Raw genomic sequence first — 21869 nt, 5'->3', positions numbered from 1 at the left:
TCCGTGACAATATAAGGAGTGAATGTCAGGCCGCCCGACCTGAGTACTTTATACGACATATTATCGCAAAAAAACGTCAGCTTTGCGTGTAGTATCACTTCTCCCCCGCACCGCTACCACCGGTGGCAACGTGCTCACGCAGATGGCTGCGACAAGCTACAGGTGCAGGCCAGCACCATTCGCGCCTTAACTCTTCCGACCATCTGCGCATGCGCAATGCCGGTGCGTGGTCGAGGTATGCGGCTTCGCTAAAGGCTACGCTAAACATATCTAATGCCACTCTCAAAGTCTCCTGCAAGAGCACCACTAGCACAGAAATGCCATATTGCACTACGTTTTTGCTCGAGCTTACAGGCCCGCATAGAAGTTGCTCGATTAAAAAAAATCATATTTTTCGGTGGAAGTGGCGAGTGATGGACGCACCGTTACACGGCCTGCATGTTCTTTCGCTCTTTTTCCGGGTTGGTGCATTCTTTTTTGTTGTTTTAGTTCCCGTGTATCGCCACTGCTGCTGCCAAACCTGTCGTAAAGTGGTTTGTGTACGAAATGCACATGAACTGTATGACATGTGTACGAATGAATAAGTTTTCGTTGCCTGCTACACAATCATTGACACTCCTCATGGCTTAATCATATGTAAACAATCTGGCTACCCATATGATGAAGAAGGCTGTTCAGGAATTCGTGAGTAGGGCAAACCATTGAGTTCTCGTTCTCGCACGGCATTCCACTCTCCAACGCGCAAAACAGAATCATTTCGCAGCAGAAATGTGGCCCCCACGGCCGAGCCTCCTGGTTCTGATGTCGCCTCTGCTTTTTTTTGAGCTCAATTAAGAAAACAGTTTAATGCCACTGAAGGAAACAGTCGATAAGTTGAGCGGTTCGTTCAGACAAAGGCTGACAACTTTCCTGAAATCATGAAATGTGTGGATAATCAAGACAAAGAAATCATGCACCTGCGGAAAATAACGGCACGGGTAGAAAATACGCGCTGCGAAGAACAACCCGCTCAGCCAAACCTTGATTTAGAGGAGCTGGAAGCAGGGAAAGAGATAATAAAAACTCATGGTGTTTCTGAAAGTTAGCTTGAGAATTTCCTAGGCAAAGTGAACGAAGTGGCTAAAAAAATTAATGTCGGATGTATTAGTGAGAGCGACATTGAGGCCTGCGGCCGGCAACACCAGCGCTTTCAGCGACAAGCTGAAAGAAACCAATAGCTTCGCCGCGGTGGCTCAGTGGTTATGGTTCTCGGCTGCTCACCCGAATGATTCGGGTTCGATCCCGGCCTTGGCGATTGAATTTCGATGGAGGCGAAATTCTAGAGGCCCGCGTACTGTGCGATGCCAGTGCACACTAATGAACCCCAGTTGGTAGATATTTCCGGAGCCCTTCACTACGGCGTACCTCACAGCCTGAGTCACTTTGGGACATTACAAACCACAAAAACCAAAGCCAAACCAATGAGTTATTGGGCAGAAAAGGGCGAACGTCTGTACTTGTGTGAAAACCTTGCCAGAAGAAGAAAATCTTTACTTTTGAAAACTAAAGATTGAGCTTGCAAAAAAAAAAATTAGCGGTGCTCTAGCTCCGTTTAAGCAGAGTGAGAAACGGTAGCGTCACGTTGGATTAGCCTTGTAAAGTCTTGTTATGCTGTTCGTTGAGCGTTTCTTCGGTATTTTCCTCGCTAAACCAGCGCTTCGCAATCCTTAACCAAACCTAAGCAAAGTTAATTTTTCATGCTCTCCTGAACGCGTGATCTTACGGCCTAGCACGTGCTCACCATGTGTGCACTTCGTGCCTGGCGCGCCGGTGCTACTTCCGTTATGTATTCGTTTTAGGTGGCCATGACGTGACGGCCTAGCACGTGTACACGGACTAATTCGTAGGCACGCCGCTGCTCCTACCGTGATGTATTCAGTTGAAGATGGCGTAACGTCATGCCCTATCAAGTAAACGTCGCGTTTAAGCTGTTCTGCGAGCCCACGGTCGATCATGGGATCTAATTTTGGTTGACCCTGACGTGCCCGGCTCGACCTTGATTTGACCTTGAAATCACCATGACAGCCTCGCCTTGACCTTCACTTGACCTTGGCATGTCCAGTTGCTTGGCCATTGGTATCTACAACCTTATAAACTGAAGGATTCACCTTGGCGGAGACTTGAAGGTCACAAGCAAGGCACGGCTGTCTCATCCCGAGACCTCTAGAAGTGAAGCTACCGCTTTAAAGATATCAGGTTTATTTGGTGCTTTAGTCGCAAGGTGCCTGATCGCGGAAGGGAAGGTGACACTGCTCAAATCATTCGGTATTAAAGTGACTTTGTGGACCTTTAATGCTAAGCATGTATCGTTTGTATCGTTTGTGAGGATACATGCTTACCATGATACATAATAAGGTGATTTGCGGTAGATGGTAATCTCCAACTTCATGTAGGGTGTGTTTCTGGAAACGCAAGTTAATGGCGCGTTCATGAACGCTATGGAAGCTGTGCCAGATAGGGTATTTACCTCGTTGGTATTTCATAACGGTGATGGCACACAACCCCTACCCGCATTCGAATACGAGTCCATGTAGTGTCTTGCCAACTATTTTTTATCTGCATTTTTGTTTGGAACAGACCACTGGGAGGTAGTTACACCGACCTTCGAGCCCTCGGGGACACTACATTCTCTCTGCATTCGATTCCAACAGGTATTTCCGTTCCCGACTGTCGCCAATACCGCGCACCACTCCGCCTGATTGGCGTTGCGTACAGTCCGCTCAACAGTTGGTGTTATCGGCTTTCAGAGGTGCGTTCCAGGATTGAGAACCCATTTCAGGAGACCAAACCGGCGTGCATTAGCGCAGTGTGAGATATCTGCCCCTTTTTATTCCAACTAAAATTTTATTTTTATTCTAGCCAAGTCGTTTTTCATATGAGAACAAATGAGCTGAAACTCTCTTGTACAAGCCGGGGCATATTCCCATGCGATGGATGCTTCAGACGCGTAGGCAAGTAGGCAGGAATTTAACGAAATAATCGTTGAAGGAGTGCGGAGTTTTACGCCCCAGTGGAACACACGGTTTATATAGATAAAGATGTAGAGGATCGCAGCCCAGTATTTTATACCACTTGGGGGTTTCTGAGGTGCCCTAGCACCGCAGAGTATTCAGGTTTTTTGGAATTCTGCCTCCATCCAAATGCTGCCCCGCGGCCGAGTCCCGATTTGGCCATCTTGGGATAAGTAGCCCAACGCACAAACCTCGTAGCCTCCACGTTGAGTCTAAATATATGAAGAAATCGAACTCAAATTACCTGCTAGTAAAGTTGTCCGTTTAAAAGCAAAAAATAACGAAATTATCAACACTGGCATTAGTTATACGCCCACCTGGCAGTTGGTGAAATGGGAGGAGCAGCCGTTTTTACTCCGCCTAGCTTTTACATAACTACGAGTGCGTCTTAGCGACACACACGCCCCCTACAGCCGGGCACTCGAGCGCACACACCTATTACGGGTGTTAAATGCGACTGGCGGCATATATGCGACAGACAGGCTGCACTATCGTAAGTGTTACGGGGAACCGAGTGCTGTCATTGAACTGCTTCCTTTTTATTGCATTCATTTAGAAGGTAAAGGAATCGGAAGCTTCGACACCGGTCGCCGCTGGAGACCCTCGTTATTCTCCAGGCTGTTAAGAACGGCGTCAGCAGGAAGCAGCCAGTACCGACGTTTCTCTTTTATGGTTTCGAGAAACCCATGTCCCCTCGACGACATTTGCCTAAGGGCGTGCCGGATTGACCTTGAGACGAGGGCAACGCACTTTGTTGCGTCTCCGCACAGTACCCCCCAAAAAAAACAACTGAACACAAAAACGCCTAATTCACCGGGGTGGGCTCAGGTGCGGGGAGACGTCACGCCTGTGGACGTTACCTCTCACAATTCGCAATAAACATGGCGGAAGTCAAGGCACCTCGTTTCGGTGGCTCTTCTGCGTGCCGAGCACCGCGGCGGGCTCGCGGGGGACTTTCGCAACAAACGTGGACGTCCCGAAGGACTAAGGACGACTTCCGGAAGCCTTTTCCTGACCTCGCGTTGCCCCCTTTCGCGACGGATTTCTCCCAACGGACAGTTCGCGGCAGCGCGGGAAACCCCTCCGCGGGTCCGACAACGTCGCATTCCGCAGTCGTCTTTACTTCGAAAGGATTCTCCTCTCCCAGGCTCAACACCTGCAGGAGGGTGTCCACAAGTGTTGGGGGTGCGTGTTTGTCCGCACGAGTGAAAGTTTCTGGCCACTCCCACCCTGACGACGGCGTGATCAACGTAGGGAAGTTATTTAAGAAGCACGCTGTAAAACTCGGTGTCGAATGCGGTCCAGGACCAAATTTCTGATCCGGACCCTTGTAAAAATGTAAATAAATTCAGTCTTCTTTCACCCCTTCGAACTTCTTCGCTCAGCTGCACTCCTGTCCTGGTGGTGGGAACAGGCGTCGTCTGGACCGTGGTTCTGCCTAGCCGAAACCTCGTACATCGCCCTCAACAAGGCTTAGTGATGAAGACATGGCCTTGATAACGAGACCAACTTATTCCATATCTATTCTATTCAGATCGTTTTCGCCATTCGTGATTAGCTCAAGCAGCGACACTCTAGTGCTATTAAAATCACCGCCCTTTTGTCGAGGCTTGGGAATAAAGATTCGATATATACGAAAGAAAAGCGACGTTACATTACGGCACCTTTTGGGTCTTAATTTCCACCGCACCTCTGCATTCGAGAGATAGTATTGTCCGCATTCGCTCCATGTTTCATTGTGCTCGAATAACGGTGCATCTCCTGTTCCTTTAGGGCAGCCCGCGTGATTACACCTAGGACAGGAGTTGACTCGTTAGTACGAGTGGAGGCTATGCGAGCGTCTGAGCGGGCAAATGTGCCGACTGCAAGGAAACTCACCCGAATCAGAATCAATGACTGATATTATGATCACGTCGCCCGAGTCCCTCGACGGGTACGGCACACGAGTCGTATTCTGGTTTGAGACTTCCGCCGTGACGGTGTATCGTCCTTTGCCTGTGAACTGGCAGAAGTAGCCGCTGTAGGTGCCATCATATTGGTGGTTGTCGGGGGCTGTGAAAATTTAGGAAAGGCACATGATGACCGAAAAAGAGAGAGTGCAAGGAAGAAGCATGTAATGAAAGCGAGAGAGTGCAAGCAAGAAGGGTGAAAAGAAAGCGACAGTCCGGAAGAAATAAAGAGAGAGAGAAAGAGCCAGAAGATGAGAAAGAGAAAGAGGAAGAAGGAAGGAAAGAGAAGAAGAAAGGCAGGAAGACGGGAACACAGGAAACACCAACGTGACAGACGTCACAGCGAATTTCTGATGGGTCACGATATTCAGCGACTGGTTACGAGAAATAATTCGCATCACGTGCCTCCGGCTTTCGAGAATCAGGTATTAGATATTTAATGAAGACCATTGATATATATAAAAAAAGAATTTCGATAGTCTCGCATTCTATCTTTATCGCGCTTTTTGATCTTTCCGTAGCATGATATCCCCTTCAAGTTTTGTTATAGAGCAGGTTCAGGTGTTTAGTAATCCCTTCGACTTTCTTGAGTGACTCCACACAAACAAGGAGACAAAAACACGCAGGACAAGGTCCGAGCACAGCCCTTATTTTATGAGGGATGTCCAGCTTATTAGCCATTGTTAGTAGTACACCGCGGAAGAGGGTCGAATGTTTCTTACCATACCTAGCAATAGCTCTTACTTATTCCGTCGTCATGAAGGCGGATCTTAATCGCATGCGGATCGTTGTTCGGGCGCTTTACTGTGGCGACGACCACGGCGTCGATAACCGGCTTCCTGCCCTTGGTGACCTTCACATAGACGATCGCATCGTTGAACTTGTCCACCTCTTGTACGCCCATCTCGCAGTGGACTCGTAACTGCTCGTCGTCGTTGTTCCTTGGTTGCGTCTCGACCCCGACGTTGACCTTCACTGGGGCCGGGGTGGGACTCTTCACGTGCAGTGTCCAGGTTCCAACCTTGTAGGCGAAAAAAAAAATAAGTAAGCCTTTGTGATATTGGTTTCTTTGTAATTGTTTGTAATGCTGGTGAGATTTTTTTTAGAGGGCGCTTTCACGTCGGACATTTCATCCGGGGACCTTTTCAACGCGAAGTTTATGTGCAGGCGTTGCATATGAAGTGCACATCTCGACAGAGTTGACAAAAGAACTCCACATTATCGTCAAGTGTGAACGCCATTCAAAGAAATCTAGGCGTAGAAATGGGAGAAAAAATGGCGGACACCGTCATCGGAAACTGCTACGGCGGAAATTCCCGCGCGAGTCCCGTGTATGCGGCCTGCACTTGCGTGGGCAGTGCACGCAGAGTAGGTGAAGCAGGCTTGGACAGGGGCAGGAATTCACAGGTGGAAGCTAGGAGGTGTGGAGGATATCGAGAGGAAGGGAACAAGGTAAAAATACGAAAAGAGGTCGCAGCAAGAGCTAAAAGATGGGCCGAAAGGAAGTGCCTGAGTGGCGGCAGGAGGCAGAAACCTGAAATTAGGAAAGAGGGAGGGAGAGCACCCAGGTGCATACAGCTGGTGGCTCAAACATGAGGACGTGTGCAGGATGTACGATATGAGTCACTTCAGACTTAACACAATTTTTAAATTAGGCGTTTTAAACTTAAAGAGCGATTTCTTCGCCGTAGCATTGCCAGTCGTATAGAAGATTAGTATGCAGCTATGACGCGCAAACTAGAAGGCTCGTTATCTAGTAGTCATCTCTAACTATTACTGTTAGGCTTATAATTGTGAGAGGCGCGCAGCCCACCCAAAGTAATATCCATAAGATTTTGTAGCTTTTCGAAAAACCGGTTACCATTGGCGCTGTGGCCCAACAAATTTATGCTGCATCGGGTCAAAAAGATGCGGTTTTGAGAAGCTCGCAGGCAAAGCGACCTCTGCAGGTTGACGTAACTGGTGGAAAAAGCCAAAATTTGATGTGCCGCAGAGCCAAGGGTAGGTGCGTTTTCTAATTCCTATAAAGTTATATGGATATTACTTACGGTGGAATACACCGCTTTAAGAAATTAAGGAGTGTACCAGTACTAGTTAAAAGGTTGATAATTGAATATCAGTTACCTACCCCTCTCACTAGCACGTTTTAGATGTATTCTGATGTACTACATGACTGGCAAAGCCGTGCAGAAAAGAACGCTTCTCTAACTTAAAACCCATTTTTTAAAAATTTGCGTCGTCTTAAGTGAAACACCCTGTATATACTTAACAATCAATAACCGTGTTTGTGTGTGTCTGTGTGCGTGCGTGTTAAACAGCCTAAACATTAATAAAGCCCCCTTAATCAGTAGTCAACTTAGACTATTATAACTGTAAAAATTCCCGAGCGTACTGATTTAGGTACTATCCTTACCTATCTAGTTCATTCGAATACCAAAGGTAATTGCACTTTCATGCTACTTCACTTCCATTCCTAAATTAAATGCCATATATCTGAAACCGTCTAATGAGTGACCATGAGCACAAATACCAAACGCTGTAATTCACAATAAACAAAAAATACGCTCCTTTTCAAGACACACACACTTTGATCTTAGCCAAAAGGCCGAGCAGCGATAAAACACACACACTCATGCGGCCGCGGTGGCTAAGTGCTCATGGTGCTCGGCTCCTGACCCGAAAGACGCGGATTCGATCCCAGCCGCGGCGGTTGAATTTCGATGGAGGTGAAATTCTAGAGGCCCGTGCACTTTGCGATGTAAGTGCACGTTAAGGAACCGCATTTGGTCGAAAATTCCAGGGCCCTTTACTGCGGCGTCTCACATACCCTGAGTCGATTTGGGAAGTTAAGGCCCACAAACCACAACCACCTCAAAACACAAACAACACTAGACAATTACCACTGTTACCAACAGAAACCACGTCCAAACTCTTTAACACGTTGGGATAAGCATACTATATGGTAAGCATAGCTTAAAACCATTCACTAAGCATAGCTTAAAACCATTCACAAAACTCACAAAACCGGCCAAAACAGCATTCATAGCACCCATCGTTAGACAGCTGGGGGGAGGAGGGGGGGTTGTCTTATTGTTGTTTTTTTAAATTTACCTTTTCAAATCAACCTTCAGTCATATATCGCCAAATGCCGCAAGAGCAAACATTCTCAGCTACCATTTTCCCTCCATCTTGCTGAAATTCTTCCTCATCCGCCCACCGAAGTCCGGCCTTCTCATCTTGCTTATTACATCTCCTAATTTACATTAGCTAAGCCATCCCAGCAAAAAAAGTCATTATTTACGTTCATTATACACACCACAGTATTACACCATAGTATTTGGATTAGTCGGTAGAGCACCGTACGCGACATGCGGAGGAAATCGGAAGCGAATCCCATCGGCAACATGTGGTTGTCTTTCTTGTAGGTTCTTCTGATTTATCTGCTATCTAAAAATATTTATTTTCTCTCAAAAATAAAGTAAAACTACAAAAGAAAAAAATGGCCGTAGCTTAACTCAGTTATGCCTGGATATGCGTAGCGAGAGGTAAGATTCATCTTATCGTTTAGCTTGGTTATCAAAAAGGTTACATCTTGATCATTGAGCTTGATACGTCTCAATGTTTAGGTTTTGTTGTTACCTATCGTTAAGTCATGGTTACATTAAACACTAGACATTTGTAAAGTGTGAAGGATTTATTTTCAGTCTTCAGCTTGTCGTTTTTCAGTTGCCACAAAGACGGCCCGATGGTCGGTGAAGTAGCAAGCAGCCGTCTCAATGGCTCCGACAGAGTACTTTGAGGCCAAGGTTTGGCTCTGGTAAACCAGGTCGATCGCGGTTCCCCAAAGTGTAGTCTGCATGTTGGGGTCACTGGCCAGATCCAGGTTGGGCTTATCTTTAAATGGAACGTTAATCGAGTCCGGCGCCCTATTAAAGTCTCCTGCCACGACACGCAGTTTCTCGGCAATTCGACGCTTGGGGATGCAGGTTGCCACTACTTCAATGGTTTCCCGTATAGAGTTGCTTGGTGACACGTACAACACTTGAACGGAGAGACCGCTTTCTACCAACCGGACGGCACGCGATTCACCGTTGGGAACTGCTACGATAGGCAAAGGATTGGCGGCGATTCCTTCCTTAAGGTAGACGCAGACTCCGGTGTTCTTTATCTGAATCCACTCGCCTGGCCGTGTCGTACTTACGACGCTTCTCGAGGCGTGCGGCTCGTTCATCCTCCGTCCCCTCGGCTCGCTGCTTGCTCTTGTTTTCGTACCGACGAGGAAGCTTGCTTCTCTCAGTCTCTCCGAGTCTCTATATCTACCGACGAATCCTACCAAGCCGCCCCTTCTATATATACGATGCATCTCTGACTCCTCCTCTGCTCTTGCAACGCGTTTCACCGGCTCCTCCTCTGACGTCACGCCAGATGGCGCGGCGGGCGCCATCTGGCGAGCGGTACTGCCAGCTGCGGTGCTTGCTAGGCAACGGCTCAGCTCGCGATGTGGCCACCGTATACCGATGTGGCACGGATGTGGCACGTATAAGCAGCACTGATGGGCATCTTGCTGAAATTTAGGGAGTCTTCTACGAAATGTCAAACTGGTCAAGAGCTCACAGATTCAAGCGGCCACTTACCATTGCCGGACTCGGTATGGCGATGGCTACTTCGTCTCTGTTCGCCGTTTCATAACAACCTTGGCACGGCTTCCCGCTGGGGTCAGTGAGGCTGGCGTGGATTCGCATGTTGCCAGGGCTTTTTCGCTTCACGTACACCACCGTCGAGTCTCCGACAGCGGCGTCCACTTGGAACTTCCTCTCAAGCAAACTCGTGAACTCTTCGTCGGCATCCAGCAGCTGTTGAAAGACGAGACCATCAGGAAGAATTAACCGAATGAAGGAAGTCTCGGAAGTGGAAGTAGACCTCACGCATAAAGGAAGAAAAAAGGAGGAAGCAAAATAAGGTGCAGCGATGGTTGGTGCGTATTCTGTACGGGTGGACACGAGAAAACAATCTATTATAAGCCGACGTAAAAAAAGTTACCGGCTCCCGTCGATAGAACAAAGAACTTTCAAACGCTCGGCTTCATCTTTATCAGCAGCCTGGATCTCTCTTAGTTTGTAACCGGCCAATTTGTTTAAGGTCTTAGACGTTTTTATCTGCAACAGACATATGTTAAATAACATGGAACAGGCATCTCCTAAAGAGTGAAGGCTGTAGAGTGCTTTAGCAAGAAAGTTTTGATTTTGCGAGCGTTTACAAATATAGAATTTGTGTGAAAGGTAATTTTGATGTGGGAAAACAAAAAAAAAGAATTCGTCTTTACATGAAGCAGTGTACCGTACCTTTCGGTTCATTAACATGAAAAGGCAAAACTAATGAAGCTGAATTAGATAGGAAAAGTACGATGGTGATACTTTACGATCCAACCTGAATAAGATGATAAGCTTCCGAGCGAAAAAAATTCGAGAGGCACTTTGACCGTCTAAAGTGCGTAGGGGCGAGAGAGAGAGAGAGAAAAAAACTTTATTGCCATAGATTGGCGGGATTTAGGGCAGGTGGGCTTGGTGTGGCCCACAGGTGGGGGCGACTTCCTGGGCCCACGAAATGAGCGCCAGTTGGATGCTCTTGTCTGGCCTTTTGAGGAGTTGGTTCCATCCGTCTTCGGAGGGAGCTGGCAGTAATGTTCGAGGGGGCGGATTTCCCGCGCAACCCCTGAGGATGTGAGCCTGGGTGGCGATTTCTCCCTGGTAACAATTTTGGCAGACGGGGTCGTATTCCCCGTCTGTGATGAGTGAAAGTCTAGAATGGCTAAGGATAGAGAGTGTCTGCAACCTGCGGAGCAAGGTGGCTTGCGCTCCATTCAAGTCTGGGTGTGGAGGCGGGAACTGGCGTCTCATCTCTCTGTAGAGGTTGGTAATTTCGGCAAAGGTCTGGGGAGCCTCGGCAAGAGCGTCTGGGTCCGTGGGGCCGGCCGCCCGGTTGGTTAGTCCTCGGGCTAGTCGGTCGACCCCTTCGTTTCCTGAGTTTCCCGCGTGGGCGGGTACCCAGACCAGGTTGATCTTATGGTCGGGAGTGCAGCCGCAAGGATGCGCGCAGCGGGGTGGCAGATAAAACCTGCCTAGTAATTTTGTATTGCTCTTTTGGAGTCGCTGAGGACTGTGCGCGTACGTGGGTCAGCGATGGCCAGTGCGATGGCGGTTTCTTCTGCCGCTGTCGGAGAGTGAGCTACTACTGTGGCTGCGGTGACGAGAGTAGACTGGCGTGGTTGCACAAGCCACGTATGTGTTTGCACTTTGCCGTGCAGCATCTACGTATATTGCGTGTTCGTCGGCAAGGTATGTGGCATCTAGTGCTTGGGCTTTCAGCTGACGGCGCGTATCATGGCGGCCAGGTAGCATGTTTTTGGGGATTGGTTTTACAACTAGGCGGCTATAGACCCCTATCGGAATGGGCGTCGTGGGGTGGACGTCGCCTATGGGGTTGATGTTGAGACGGTCAAGTATGAGCCGCCCGTGTTTAGTGCGGGAGAGGCGGTGGATTTGGGCGGTCTTGTGTGCCTCTATGAGTTCTGTGAGCGTGTTGTAGATGCCGAGTTGGAGGAGGTGCTGTGTGCTGGCGTACTGAGGTAGCCCCAGTGCCGCTTTGTACGCTGAACGTATAATGCTGCTCACAGCTTTTTCGTCCTTCAGGCGGAGGTGATAGTAGGGGTAGGAGTAGACTATCCTGCTAATGAGGAAAGCTTGCGTGAGCCGACAGAGGTCATCCTCCTTCATACCTCTGCGGCGGGTGCTGATGCGGCGGATAAGGCCGTTGATCTGATTGGCTGTGGAGAGGAGGCGCTGAATGGCCTCCGAGTTTTGCGTGTTGTTCTGTATTAACATACCCAGAACGCGGATGGTGCGGACCGGAGGTATGGGATGTGTGTCGACTTGAAGCACAATAGGTTCTTGCGGGTCGGGGACGGGCAGGCGAGCTCGTCTGTCCCTGATGACTAGTAATTCGGACTTCGTGGAGGAGCATGTGAGCCCGTTCGCCTGTACAAAGGAGTGTACCTTATCGATTGCTGTTTGGAGGGAGTTTTGGATTTCCCCGTCACAGCCTGAGTTGGTCCATAGGGTAATGTCATCGGCATATATTGAGTGTTTAATGTGAGGTATCTCTTCCAGGAGCGGAGGGAGGCCTCTCATTGTAGTGTTGAAAAGGAACGGAGATAGGACTGCTCCTTGTGGTGTTCCTCGGGTGCCTAGTCTGATCTTCTCGCTGTGGAGGTCTGCAATGTGAAGTTCTGCTGTACGGTTATAAAGAAAGTCGGCGATGTAGTTGTAAGTGCGAGTGCCTACATTCATTTGTGAGAGGTTTGCCAGGATGGAAGCATGTGACACGTTGTCGAAAGCCTTGCTGATATCTAGGCTTAGGATGGTTCGTGTAGCTCGGATGGGTCTCGGATCGAGGATGTCGAGTTGGATTTGCCACATAATGCCTTGAGTGGAGAGGCCGGTTCTGAAGCCGATCACAGTGGGGGGAAAAAGGTCCTCTTGGTCTACATGAGTGTGGAGTCTATTGAGTATGACGTGTTCCATGACCTTTCCCAGGCAGGACGTGAGCGATATGGGCCGAAGGTTGCCCAGCTCGAGTCGTTTGCCTGGCTTAGGTATGAAAATCACTTTGGCATGCTTCCAAGTGTCTGGAAGGCGACCCTCATGCCAGTGTTGGTTGAAGAGGTCTCTGAGTGCCTCGAAGGACTGATCTTCGAGGTTACGAAGCATCTTGTTGGTTATGCGGTCGTCGCCAGCGGCCGCGGTGGTTTTAATCTGGTTGAGGGCGGCGCGGACTTCTCCTGCCGTGATGTCGGCGTCCATGTTGGTGTTCTGAGCACCCGTGTATCCTGAAGAGATGGGAATTTCAATGGAAGTATTGATGTATTTCTCTTTCAGGGTAGCAAGTAGTTCCTCATTTGTTCCCTGAAAAGCGTGTATGACACGGGTGAGGTTCTTGTGAGATGCGGATTTGGTGTGAGTTGGCTCCAGTAGATGTCTGAGCAAGAACCACGAGTTTTTGCATCCTAACTGGCCGTTAAGACGGTCGCAGGTTTGATGCCATTGCTCCTGACTCAGTTTGACGTAGTAAGCTTCGATCTCTCGCTCGAGGCGAACGAGACGGAGCTTGAGGGGTCGATTGTGTTTTTGGCGGAGTCAGCGAGCCCTAAGACTGCGCTGGGCCTCCCACATGTGTATGAGTTTGGCGTCGGGAGAGGGGCCATCCTCGTCCTGGGTAGTCGTGGAGGTGGCATTGGCGGTGTCTTCGAGAAGCGAGTTTGTCCATGCGTCCAGGTCGTCTATGGGGGCCGAAGTGCGTTTGGCGCGTGCGTATCGGAAGGCGTCCCAGTTAGTGTGCCTGATTGTTCGGTTGGGGGCTTTGCTGTGTGTAGCCGTGAAGGTTGTGCTGAGAACATAGTGGTCGCTACCTATGTTCATGACGAGGTTTTCCCACCGTGCGTCTGGGATGTTGCGGGCGAAAGTGAGATCGGGGCAGCTGTCCTGTGTGACACTGTTTCCAATGCGAGTAGGCCTGTCGGGGTCTAGGAGTAGTGTCAGGCCCAGTGTTTGGGCTGTCTCCCACACTTTGGCTCCCTTACGACCGCATGCTTTGCGGGGGTAGCCCCACTCGGTATGCGGCGCGTTGAAGTCCCCTAAGATGAGTAGCATCCCTGTTTGTGCAGTCGCGCAGGCCTTAGGAACGAGGGTTGCCACTCGTGTGCTTTTGTCGCTAGGGGGGCTGTAGACGTTGAGGATGTGGAGCGGGGCTTGTGAGGGACTGTTCGGTGGGACCGTTGGGGCGAAAGCGTTTTCCGCACCACTTTGACTGCCTCTGTGGCACTGGCGACGTCACCACTGGATGACGTCACGCATAATTACTGACTAATTCCTGAGTCATCACAAATTACTAAATAATGGTTAATGCTGATTACTCCCTAAGGAGTAATTAACTGCTAATTAATGACGCTTAAGCTTTGCCTTTCGTTACGGAACGCGGCAGCATGCTGTTGCGCTGCCAGGGAGCCAACATAACGTCATCACCACCCGTTCGGCGCGATGTTTTGCCCTCTGAACGCCACGGTTATTGAAGAAAGGAAATGGCGCAGTAATTCTCTTTCATCTCGGTGGACACCTGAACCCAACCGTACATGAATGGAGGAAGAGGGAGTGAAAGAAGAAATAGAAAGAAGAATGAAAAATGAAGAAAACGAAAATTGTATTTGAGGAAAGGAAATTACGCAGTAACTGTCTCATATATCTCGGTGGACACCCGTCAAAAGCGTGACACCTGTGCTGACAAGCTTCTGCTGTCAGCCTTCTGTCAAGAACGATGAGGTATTTAAAGCTTTCGCTTAAAAGAGGAAACATTCCAGTTGCTGTCATGCACCCCTCGTCTAGTCTAGCTCCTGCGGCAAAAGTCCTAAGAAACTTGAGCGCGTCAGTCAACTACCGTTCTGTCTACAGCTCTACGGCCCTTGGAGGCATACAGCTCCTTTGCTACCGCAACTAGAAGACCCTAATTATAGTATAGACAGCCCTGGCACTGCTACCGCACGACGTCAGTGCCAGTGCACATGCATCGATAGCGCAGGGCGAACGCGCATGAGCACTGGAGACTGACAGTACGGGGCAGCGGTGGCGCCCTCTGCTCTTCGTTGCTCACTGCCAGAATATGCTCAAGACATTGCCAAACGTCGGCCAGCATGCGGAATTCAGTTGCCGGTGTCAGCAGCAGAACGGTGACTATGACGTCACAAGTCGAGCTGACGTTAAGTGACGCGTACAAGAGCTCCTCCATATAACCGCCATCCTGTCCCAGCAGCTGGACTGAAAGCGAGTGAACGGACAGCTATTAGAGAGTTTTTTACACGCGCACAAATAGGCTTTGCGCGCGTATTATCCTTACAGGGCGCCATGTATCTCTGCACACACAAGGAAATGACGGCCAAAGTCAGTGGTCACCTTCATGATTTTTGAAACGTCCAGCGCCAGCGCAACGGGCACGGTGAGGTTGTTGTCCATCTGTGCTTCATCGAAGGTCACCTCGATTCGCTTGGACATGTCCGGCCTTGGGAGGCTGGAAGAAGAAAAAAATTCCCATTTATTCTTTCGTTCCTCAGCGTGCTCAGTAGTTCAGTAGTGCAAACTGCTGGGCTAGTTGGTTCATATTGCATAGAAAGGGAACCAGCGAAAATAGACGCAAGACAAGAACAAAGAAGGCACACACCGCAACGCTGGATTTTACGAAGACACATAAAAGAACCCGGTGTAGAAAAATAGTAGTTCAGGAGTGCAAACTGCTGGGCTAGTTGGTTCATATTGCATAGAAATTGAACCAGAGAAAATAGACGGAAGACAAGAACAAAGAAGGCACACACCGCAACGCTGGAACACACCGCAACGCTGGAACCAGCGTTACGGTGTGTGCCTTCTTTGTTCTTGTCTTGCGTCTATTTTCGCAGGTTCCCTCTCTATGCACGTGCTCAGTAGCGCGTTCAAAAATTTGTGACGATCGCAAACAATTGTTAGAGCCGCAACAATCGGGCAGGCGCCTTGGAACTCCAAGGAACTGTGATCCCGGTTGCCGCTTTTCATTGCAGCCTTTTTTTTAATTTACGCTGATATAATTGACAAGTTTAAAGGTACAAGCAATATGTTGGAAAACTGGCCGTGCTAAATAACGAAACTTTTCACATCGGCGCCGACTTTATAAAATACCTAAACGTTCCCACGCGCCCATCGATTGCATAGTTGGGACACAATGGTTGACTGCTTGATGATAAAGTTGGGTCTTTGAATGTGAAGCGTTTTTATTTTAGAGCGCAGCTCTTTGGCGTCCGTTCCTGGGTTTCGCGTCGTCGTCGGGGTCGGCCTCGTAACCAGCTCCGCCCCCAATGTCACGCTTTTCAATTGGTCGAAATGCTCGTGACGTCACAGTGCGCGAATTTCAAATGGGGCCAATTGTACTTTGGCTAGTAACCATGCAACCAATCAAAGGGATCGTATAGTGATGCTGCAACTAAGTTGGATTGAGTTTACTTAATTGCTTAATTAATCAATTAGCCTAATTAATATAGAGGAGAATGAAGAGGTCAGAAGAAAAGACGCGCGCCGCAGCGACAACAGCGTCCGCGGAAGGAGACGCTGCTGGAAAAAAACAGATAAGTACGAAGCCGCGTTCCCTCCACCACCACGCACTTCCACACTCAGTAAGACGTTGCTCGTTTCGTATACGTTGTGTCGAACATCCTAGACAGTTCCAACAATTGACAGGTTAATGACAGAACACGATGGATAGAAATACAATAATATAAATATGAAATAGCCTAATTAACCGTTCTAGTTAGACCGCATAAATCAATAAAACCGAGAACGAAATTGGTCGAGTTGGGGAATCGAACCAGGGTCTCCGGAGTGCGATACGAGCACGCTAGCCACTCCGTAATGCCAGCTGAATGGTTTGGAATGAACAAAGGCGCGTCTAGCTAATACGGCGTCTTCGTTCACTCCCATCTTCCCCCTTTCCCTTACGGCGAGGTGCAGGTGTCCACCCAGATATGCGAGAGAGATACATTTCCTTTCCTCAAAAAATAAATTTACCGTCCAGCAAGGCGTACAGCCGAATTGGCGATGGCGTTCGGTGGACTCCCTGGCAGCGTTGCAAGACGCTGTCGCGTTCCACTCTTACAGGCGAAGCTTAACATGTTAACCACACATCAGTAACACACGCAGACAGCCAATGGACGCGTCATTCGCTGGCAGCACTTGATTCATCATTCACAACCGAGCCGAAATTGCCGCTGCCGTTCGCCACTGCGAAATTATCTGCCAGTTCTTTCTGAGCCATGAGCGAGACGACCGATGGAAGTCCTCCATCTGCTGCTGCTGCTGCTGCTGCTAAACGAGCTGCCAGAGCAGAGGCCCAGCGCCGTCGCCGTCAGAATCCAGAGGTGCGTGCCGCCGAAGCAGAAGCTTACCGTCGCCGCCGTCGAGATGATGCAGGAGTACAGCCGGCCAAATCTTTAGCTGGCGTGCGCGATGGCCGCGTTTTCCGTGCTCCTGCCCTTTGTGACGGAGCAAACTTGCGAAAATATCAACTCTAAGTATAGGCTCACTAAGCTCGTGCTTAATAAGGAGCTTTCCTAAAGTTTGCTTCGTCGTAAAGAGCAGGAGCGCAAAAAAAGCGGCCGTAACGCACGCCAGCTAAAGATTTGGCCGGCTGTACGCGTCGCCGAAGCAGAGGCTAAGCGCCGCCGCCGAGAAGACCCTGCAGTTCGCGCCGCCGAAGCGGAGGCTCATCGCCGCCGTCGAGAGCAACCAGCAGTAAGCGATGCTGAAGCAGAAGCTCATCGCCGCCGCCGAGAAGACCCTGCCGTTCGCACCGCCGAAGCGGAGGCTCATCGCCGCCGTCGAGAGCAACCAGCAGTAAGCGAGGCTGAAGCAGAAGCTCATCGCCGTCGCAGAGAAGACTCTACCGTTCGCGCGGCCGAGGCCGAGGCCAAACGCAAACAAAGGCTCGCCAACAGTCAGGGTGCAACAAATGCTTTCCGGCGACAGTTTACAGACAATCCGTTTGGAACTGTGTGTTCAGTGTGTGATCGGCTCTGGTTAAAAAATGACGTGAAACCGCTTCCGGATACGTGCCGTGAGAATCTCCGGTGTGCGTTTCCCAACTCGGACTTGTGTCAATTCAGACTGTGTTCTTCATGCATGCAATCTGTGCGGAAAGGTGACATTCCTCATTTTAGAGCGCAGCTCTTTGGCGTCCGTTCCTGGGTTTCGCGTCGGCGTTGTCGTCAGCCTCGTAACCAGCTCCGCCCCCCTTTCATCCGCAGCTGGGGTTGACTCACTATCGGCGTCAGCGGCATCAGTCAGTCGCTGCTATCTCTTCCCTCCTCCCTTTATCGTGCTGTCCGCTTGCTGCGCGCGCTTCTGCCCCCATCGTTTGCCGCTGGGTGTACACGCCGCCCCCCTCCCCCCTCTTCCTGCGAGTCTCCGGTTGTCAAAGCGCCGGCTAGAACTTAATTCCTTTCTTCGCTCCTCCTCCAATGCAACCCCTGTGCGGTGGCAATCGGAGAGCCAGATCGGTGGCGGCGGATCTGTATATGTGCACCGCCCGAGCCGAAATTGCCGCTGCCGTTCGCCCTGTGCGGTGGCAATCAGAGAGCCAGATCGGTGGCGGCGGATCTGTATATGTGCACCGCCCGAGCCGAAATTGCCGCTGCCGTTCGCCACTGCGAAATTATCTGCCAGTTCTTTCTGAGCCATGAGCGAGACGACCGATGGAAGTCCTCCGTCTGCTAAAAAAAAATTCTGTGATAGCGCATACATGTGTTGCTCGATTTCTTTGCCTCAATCTATCGAAAAGGTGAAACAGCTTATTTGCTGCGCTCAAATTTCGCATTAGGAAGTAACGTAATCGTCGGTAATTTTTTTTTGCTACCTCTCTCTAATTTCGCGTTGTATCCGGACTTGTTACGACGCTCTGAACGTCGCGCGCACCGCACATGCGCACATGTGACCGGTCAGATGCTCAGCTTGCAAGGGCTCGCTCGACGAGCGAGAGTCCATTGGGCAGCCCTGCTATACAAAAGTTGAATAAAACGTCGAGTCACAAGAGATGTGCTCTCGCTGGCCACCATGAACCGCAGAAGAGGAGCTCTTCTACAAAAAAATTCAGGGGAGACTTTGCTGACCTAAAGTGCGTTGAGGCGAAAGCCTTAAGAGTGGTGTTGCTGCTTGTGTCACTGATGTATGGTTAAGATGTTAAGGTTCGCCTCTAATTACAATCTCGACCACCGAGGGGAGCCTTGGGGACATAGAGGACCGCCTTCAGCAGGCCGCTTCCATAGTCAATGCGTAAGCTATTGACTCCGGGCTCCTATGTGCTCCAGCAAATTCACAACGTCTGCATGTCAGAGCGAACCCAGAGGATAGGACAGCAATACACATCTCTCCCTGATGAGGTTTTGTTAGAGAGATGGAGGAGCTCCGGATTCTTGGCCTGTTCATTCCCCGCAGACTTGGACCTGACTCCACTAGTGCGAAACTCAAGAGAGTAGGCGAACAGGTAGGGCGCATGATCCGCAGCGTTTTCTGGAAGCGGGGCGGTCTGCGGGGCAAGGACGCGCTTCGGCTCGTCTATACCTTCATGACTAGCCGGATCATCTACGCCGTGCCGTACCTTCGCACTGCTAAGAAATACGACGCGCGAATAGACGCGATCATCCGCAAGGCAACGAAGTGAGCCCTGGATCTCTCGGTGGCTACATCTGAGGCCAAACTCAATACATTGGGGGTGCTAAACTCCTGCCAGGAGCTGCGGGAGGCCCACCTCTTAGACCAATACACACGGCACAGGGACACGGCCCCCGGACGCCGCCTGCTAAACCGCTTACACATCCAACACCATTCCAGTCCAGAGGAGGCGGAGCGTATCCCAGGACACTGGAGCCATATCCTCTAGGTCTGAACGCTCTCCCGTAACACGGACACCGACATGCACAAAAACAGACGACAAGCGCGGGCTTGAGCTCTCGAGAGACAACACGGCTCCCGAGGAACACAACCTCTAAATTGCGATCTATGATCGAGACCGCCATGGACCAGACCTTGACTAAGGTCAAATCTGCCGTACCCGCGGTGGTCTCAAAATACATCTCGGACAACCCCCGCCTCTTCCGTCGGACGGGGTCCATTAGGGACGTATCCCGACGGGTCCTTCAAAATCAACCGTCTGGTAATCGATTCGGACAATGAGGACAGCTGCCCCGCTCCTTCCGTCATCACCCCCTTGATGGCGCGCGTAGCTGGCTCTGGGGCAGCCGATCCCTCCTCCTAGCCCCTAAAGTTTTTTGTCATGGCGAGACACCTTAATGAAAGGAGTACCGCTATCTACAATTGGGCCATGTACCTTCAATAATACATTAGAACTGTAGAGGCTTTAAAGACAGCGCTAAGCGGGCCAATTTCCGCTTCTACCTTGAAACCTTCGAGTCCCTACAAGTTGCGGTTGCACTCCAGGATCCAGGCCTGGGCGTCACACTTTGAAATAACACGACGTTCCAACAGGGCCCCTAGTCTTGTCTTCTTGTTCACAAAGCCTACACAGCCAACTTAGCGGATCTCAACCTCCAGCTCGAGTATTCCTATGTAATGGTGACTATTCTACCACTCCACCGCATGTACCCGTCGTTGCATATACTCAACGTGTGCTGCTCTCAAAAACTCAAGCGAGTGACTTTCGCGGAGCTATTAAGCCGCGCTCTAAGAGCAGCGGGTCGTGATCCGCTGCTGATTGTGGGTGATTTTAACGGTCCCAGTTAGCTGTGGAGGTATAGCAAGGAGGGGTCGCGCGGACGTAAGCTAGCGGAACTTGCGTCCACGTTGGGCCTCACCCTCCACACGGACCCCATGCACGCAACACGGCTAAGAAACTCCGTGACACAAGATACATGCCCGGACATAACCTTTACTCGCAACATACTACATGCAGACTGGCTCAACACTGAGGAGACGCTCAGTAGCAACCACTGCATCCTTAACACTACACTACGCGCACGCCCCCTCAAGCATCTCAGAACACAAGTCCATATCCCAGATTGGACGAAATTCAGGCAAAATTTACACTCACTGGATAATACACCCATTTCCGATCAAGGCTACCCAGCATGGTCCCAACAGCTGCTGACACACCTTTTCTCGCATGAAACTAGGATCCAGCTCTGAGAGGCGCTCACGGCCGTGGATAACCACCTTCTGTACCTCTGGGAAGCCCGTCGCAGCCTCGCCCGCCGTTGGCGACGCCAGAAACACAATAGAAAGCTTAAAGCTCGAATTACCGAGATTACCCAGAAAGCGGCAGAATACGCGGCCCAACTTGCCGACTATAACTCAATGGATAGATGCAACACGACCGCGCGACAAATGTCCAGCCGCAACACGCGGCGTCTCTTTCGAGCCCTAATCGACCCAACCCAAACACGAACGAAAACATTTGCAGCGTGCGATGTACGGTTTCCCTGGCAACACAACTCAACTGGCACAGAAACTTCGGGACCGTTATTTGTGTACAGCCGAAGACCGCCTAGGATCGGCGTACTCTTATGCAGGCAAAGAGAACACGGAGCTGGATGAACCTTTCCAACTCCATGATCTGTGGGGGGTTCTCGCCAAAATGAAACGGAGAACTGCGCCAGGAAGAGATAAGGTCACCGTCAAGCTTTTGACGAACGTACCCGACTTAGCATACCAGTCCCTACTCCACTACATCACTGCAATTAGGCGCGGGGACTCCTCCCTGCCAATCGACTGGAAAACGGCTCTGGACACTTTTATTCCTAAAGCAAGCGAACCAGTTGACACAGATAACTCTCACCCCATCTCTCTTATCTCTTGTGTGAGCAAAGCAATGGAGACGATGGTGCGGGATCGGTTATCTGGATATCTTGAACACAAACCTGTCTCTGCGAGCACCATGTTCGGATTCCGCCCAAACAGATCCGCACACGATGTCCTCGTGCAACTGAATCGGGAAGTCCTTGACCCCCTCGAATGCCCCGTAATGGCCGGGTAGTACTCGCCTTGGATCTTAAAGGGGCATTTGACAATGTAACATACAAGGTCATACTCAGTAACCTAAGCCACACTGACTGTGGCCTCAGCACATTACGATACATCAGCAAATTTTTGATGTCAATCCTACATTCGCATCCAAGATAGAGAGCATGGTCCATTTACTCGGTACGGGGGAGCCCCCCAACGCGCGATAGTTTCCCCGCTGCCCATCAATCTGGCTATGATGCACCTGCTGGCCCAGCTAGGTGGAGTCGCCG

The 21869-nt window shown here is 50.3% G+C and overlaps 2 protein-coding genes across 2 annotated transcripts in view; one reads left to right on the top strand and one right to left on the bottom strand.

Annotated features, from left to right (window-relative positions):
* Positions 1 to 260: 260 nt before the first annotated feature.
* The window catches only part of LOC149335535 (calcium-activated chloride channel regulator 3A-1-like), a 47080-nt gene continuing 25471 nt past the window's right edge, over positions 261 to 21869 (bottom strand). The window contains exons 6-10 of the mRNA XM_089553959.1: positions 14998 to 15112; positions 9634 to 9852; positions 5744 to 6020; positions 4929 to 5102; positions 261 to 292 (exon numbers count right to left, since the gene is read on the bottom strand). Coding sequence (XP_089410085.1) covers positions 261 to 292; positions 4929 to 5102; positions 5744 to 6020; positions 9634 to 9852; positions 14998 to 15112 — 817 coding nt within the window. The remainder of the gene's footprint in view (positions 293 to 4928; positions 5103 to 5743; positions 6021 to 9633; positions 9853 to 14997; positions 15113 to 21869) is intronic.
* On the top strand, positions 16713 to 17880 carry LOC149335537 (uncharacterized). The gene is made up of 2 exons (XM_089553599.1): positions 16713 to 17081; positions 17245 to 17880. The coding sequence occupies exons 1-2, from the start codon at positions 16881 to 16883 to the stop codon at positions 17878 to 17880; spliced, it is 837 nt and encodes a 278-aa protein (XP_089409725.1). The 5' UTR covers positions 16713 to 16880.

Source organism: Amblyomma mixtum, chromosome 7, assembly GCF_055824585.1.
Source record: "Amblyomma mixtum isolate Tamu chromosome 7, ASM5582458v1, whole genome shotgun sequence".
In the NCBI taxonomy this organism is placed as follows: domain Eukaryota; kingdom Metazoa; phylum Arthropoda; class Arachnida; order Ixodida; family Ixodidae; genus Amblyomma; species Amblyomma mixtum.
The sequence above is the reverse complement of the archived record's forward strand: the minus strand, read 5'-3'. Positions and strand labels throughout refer to the sequence as shown.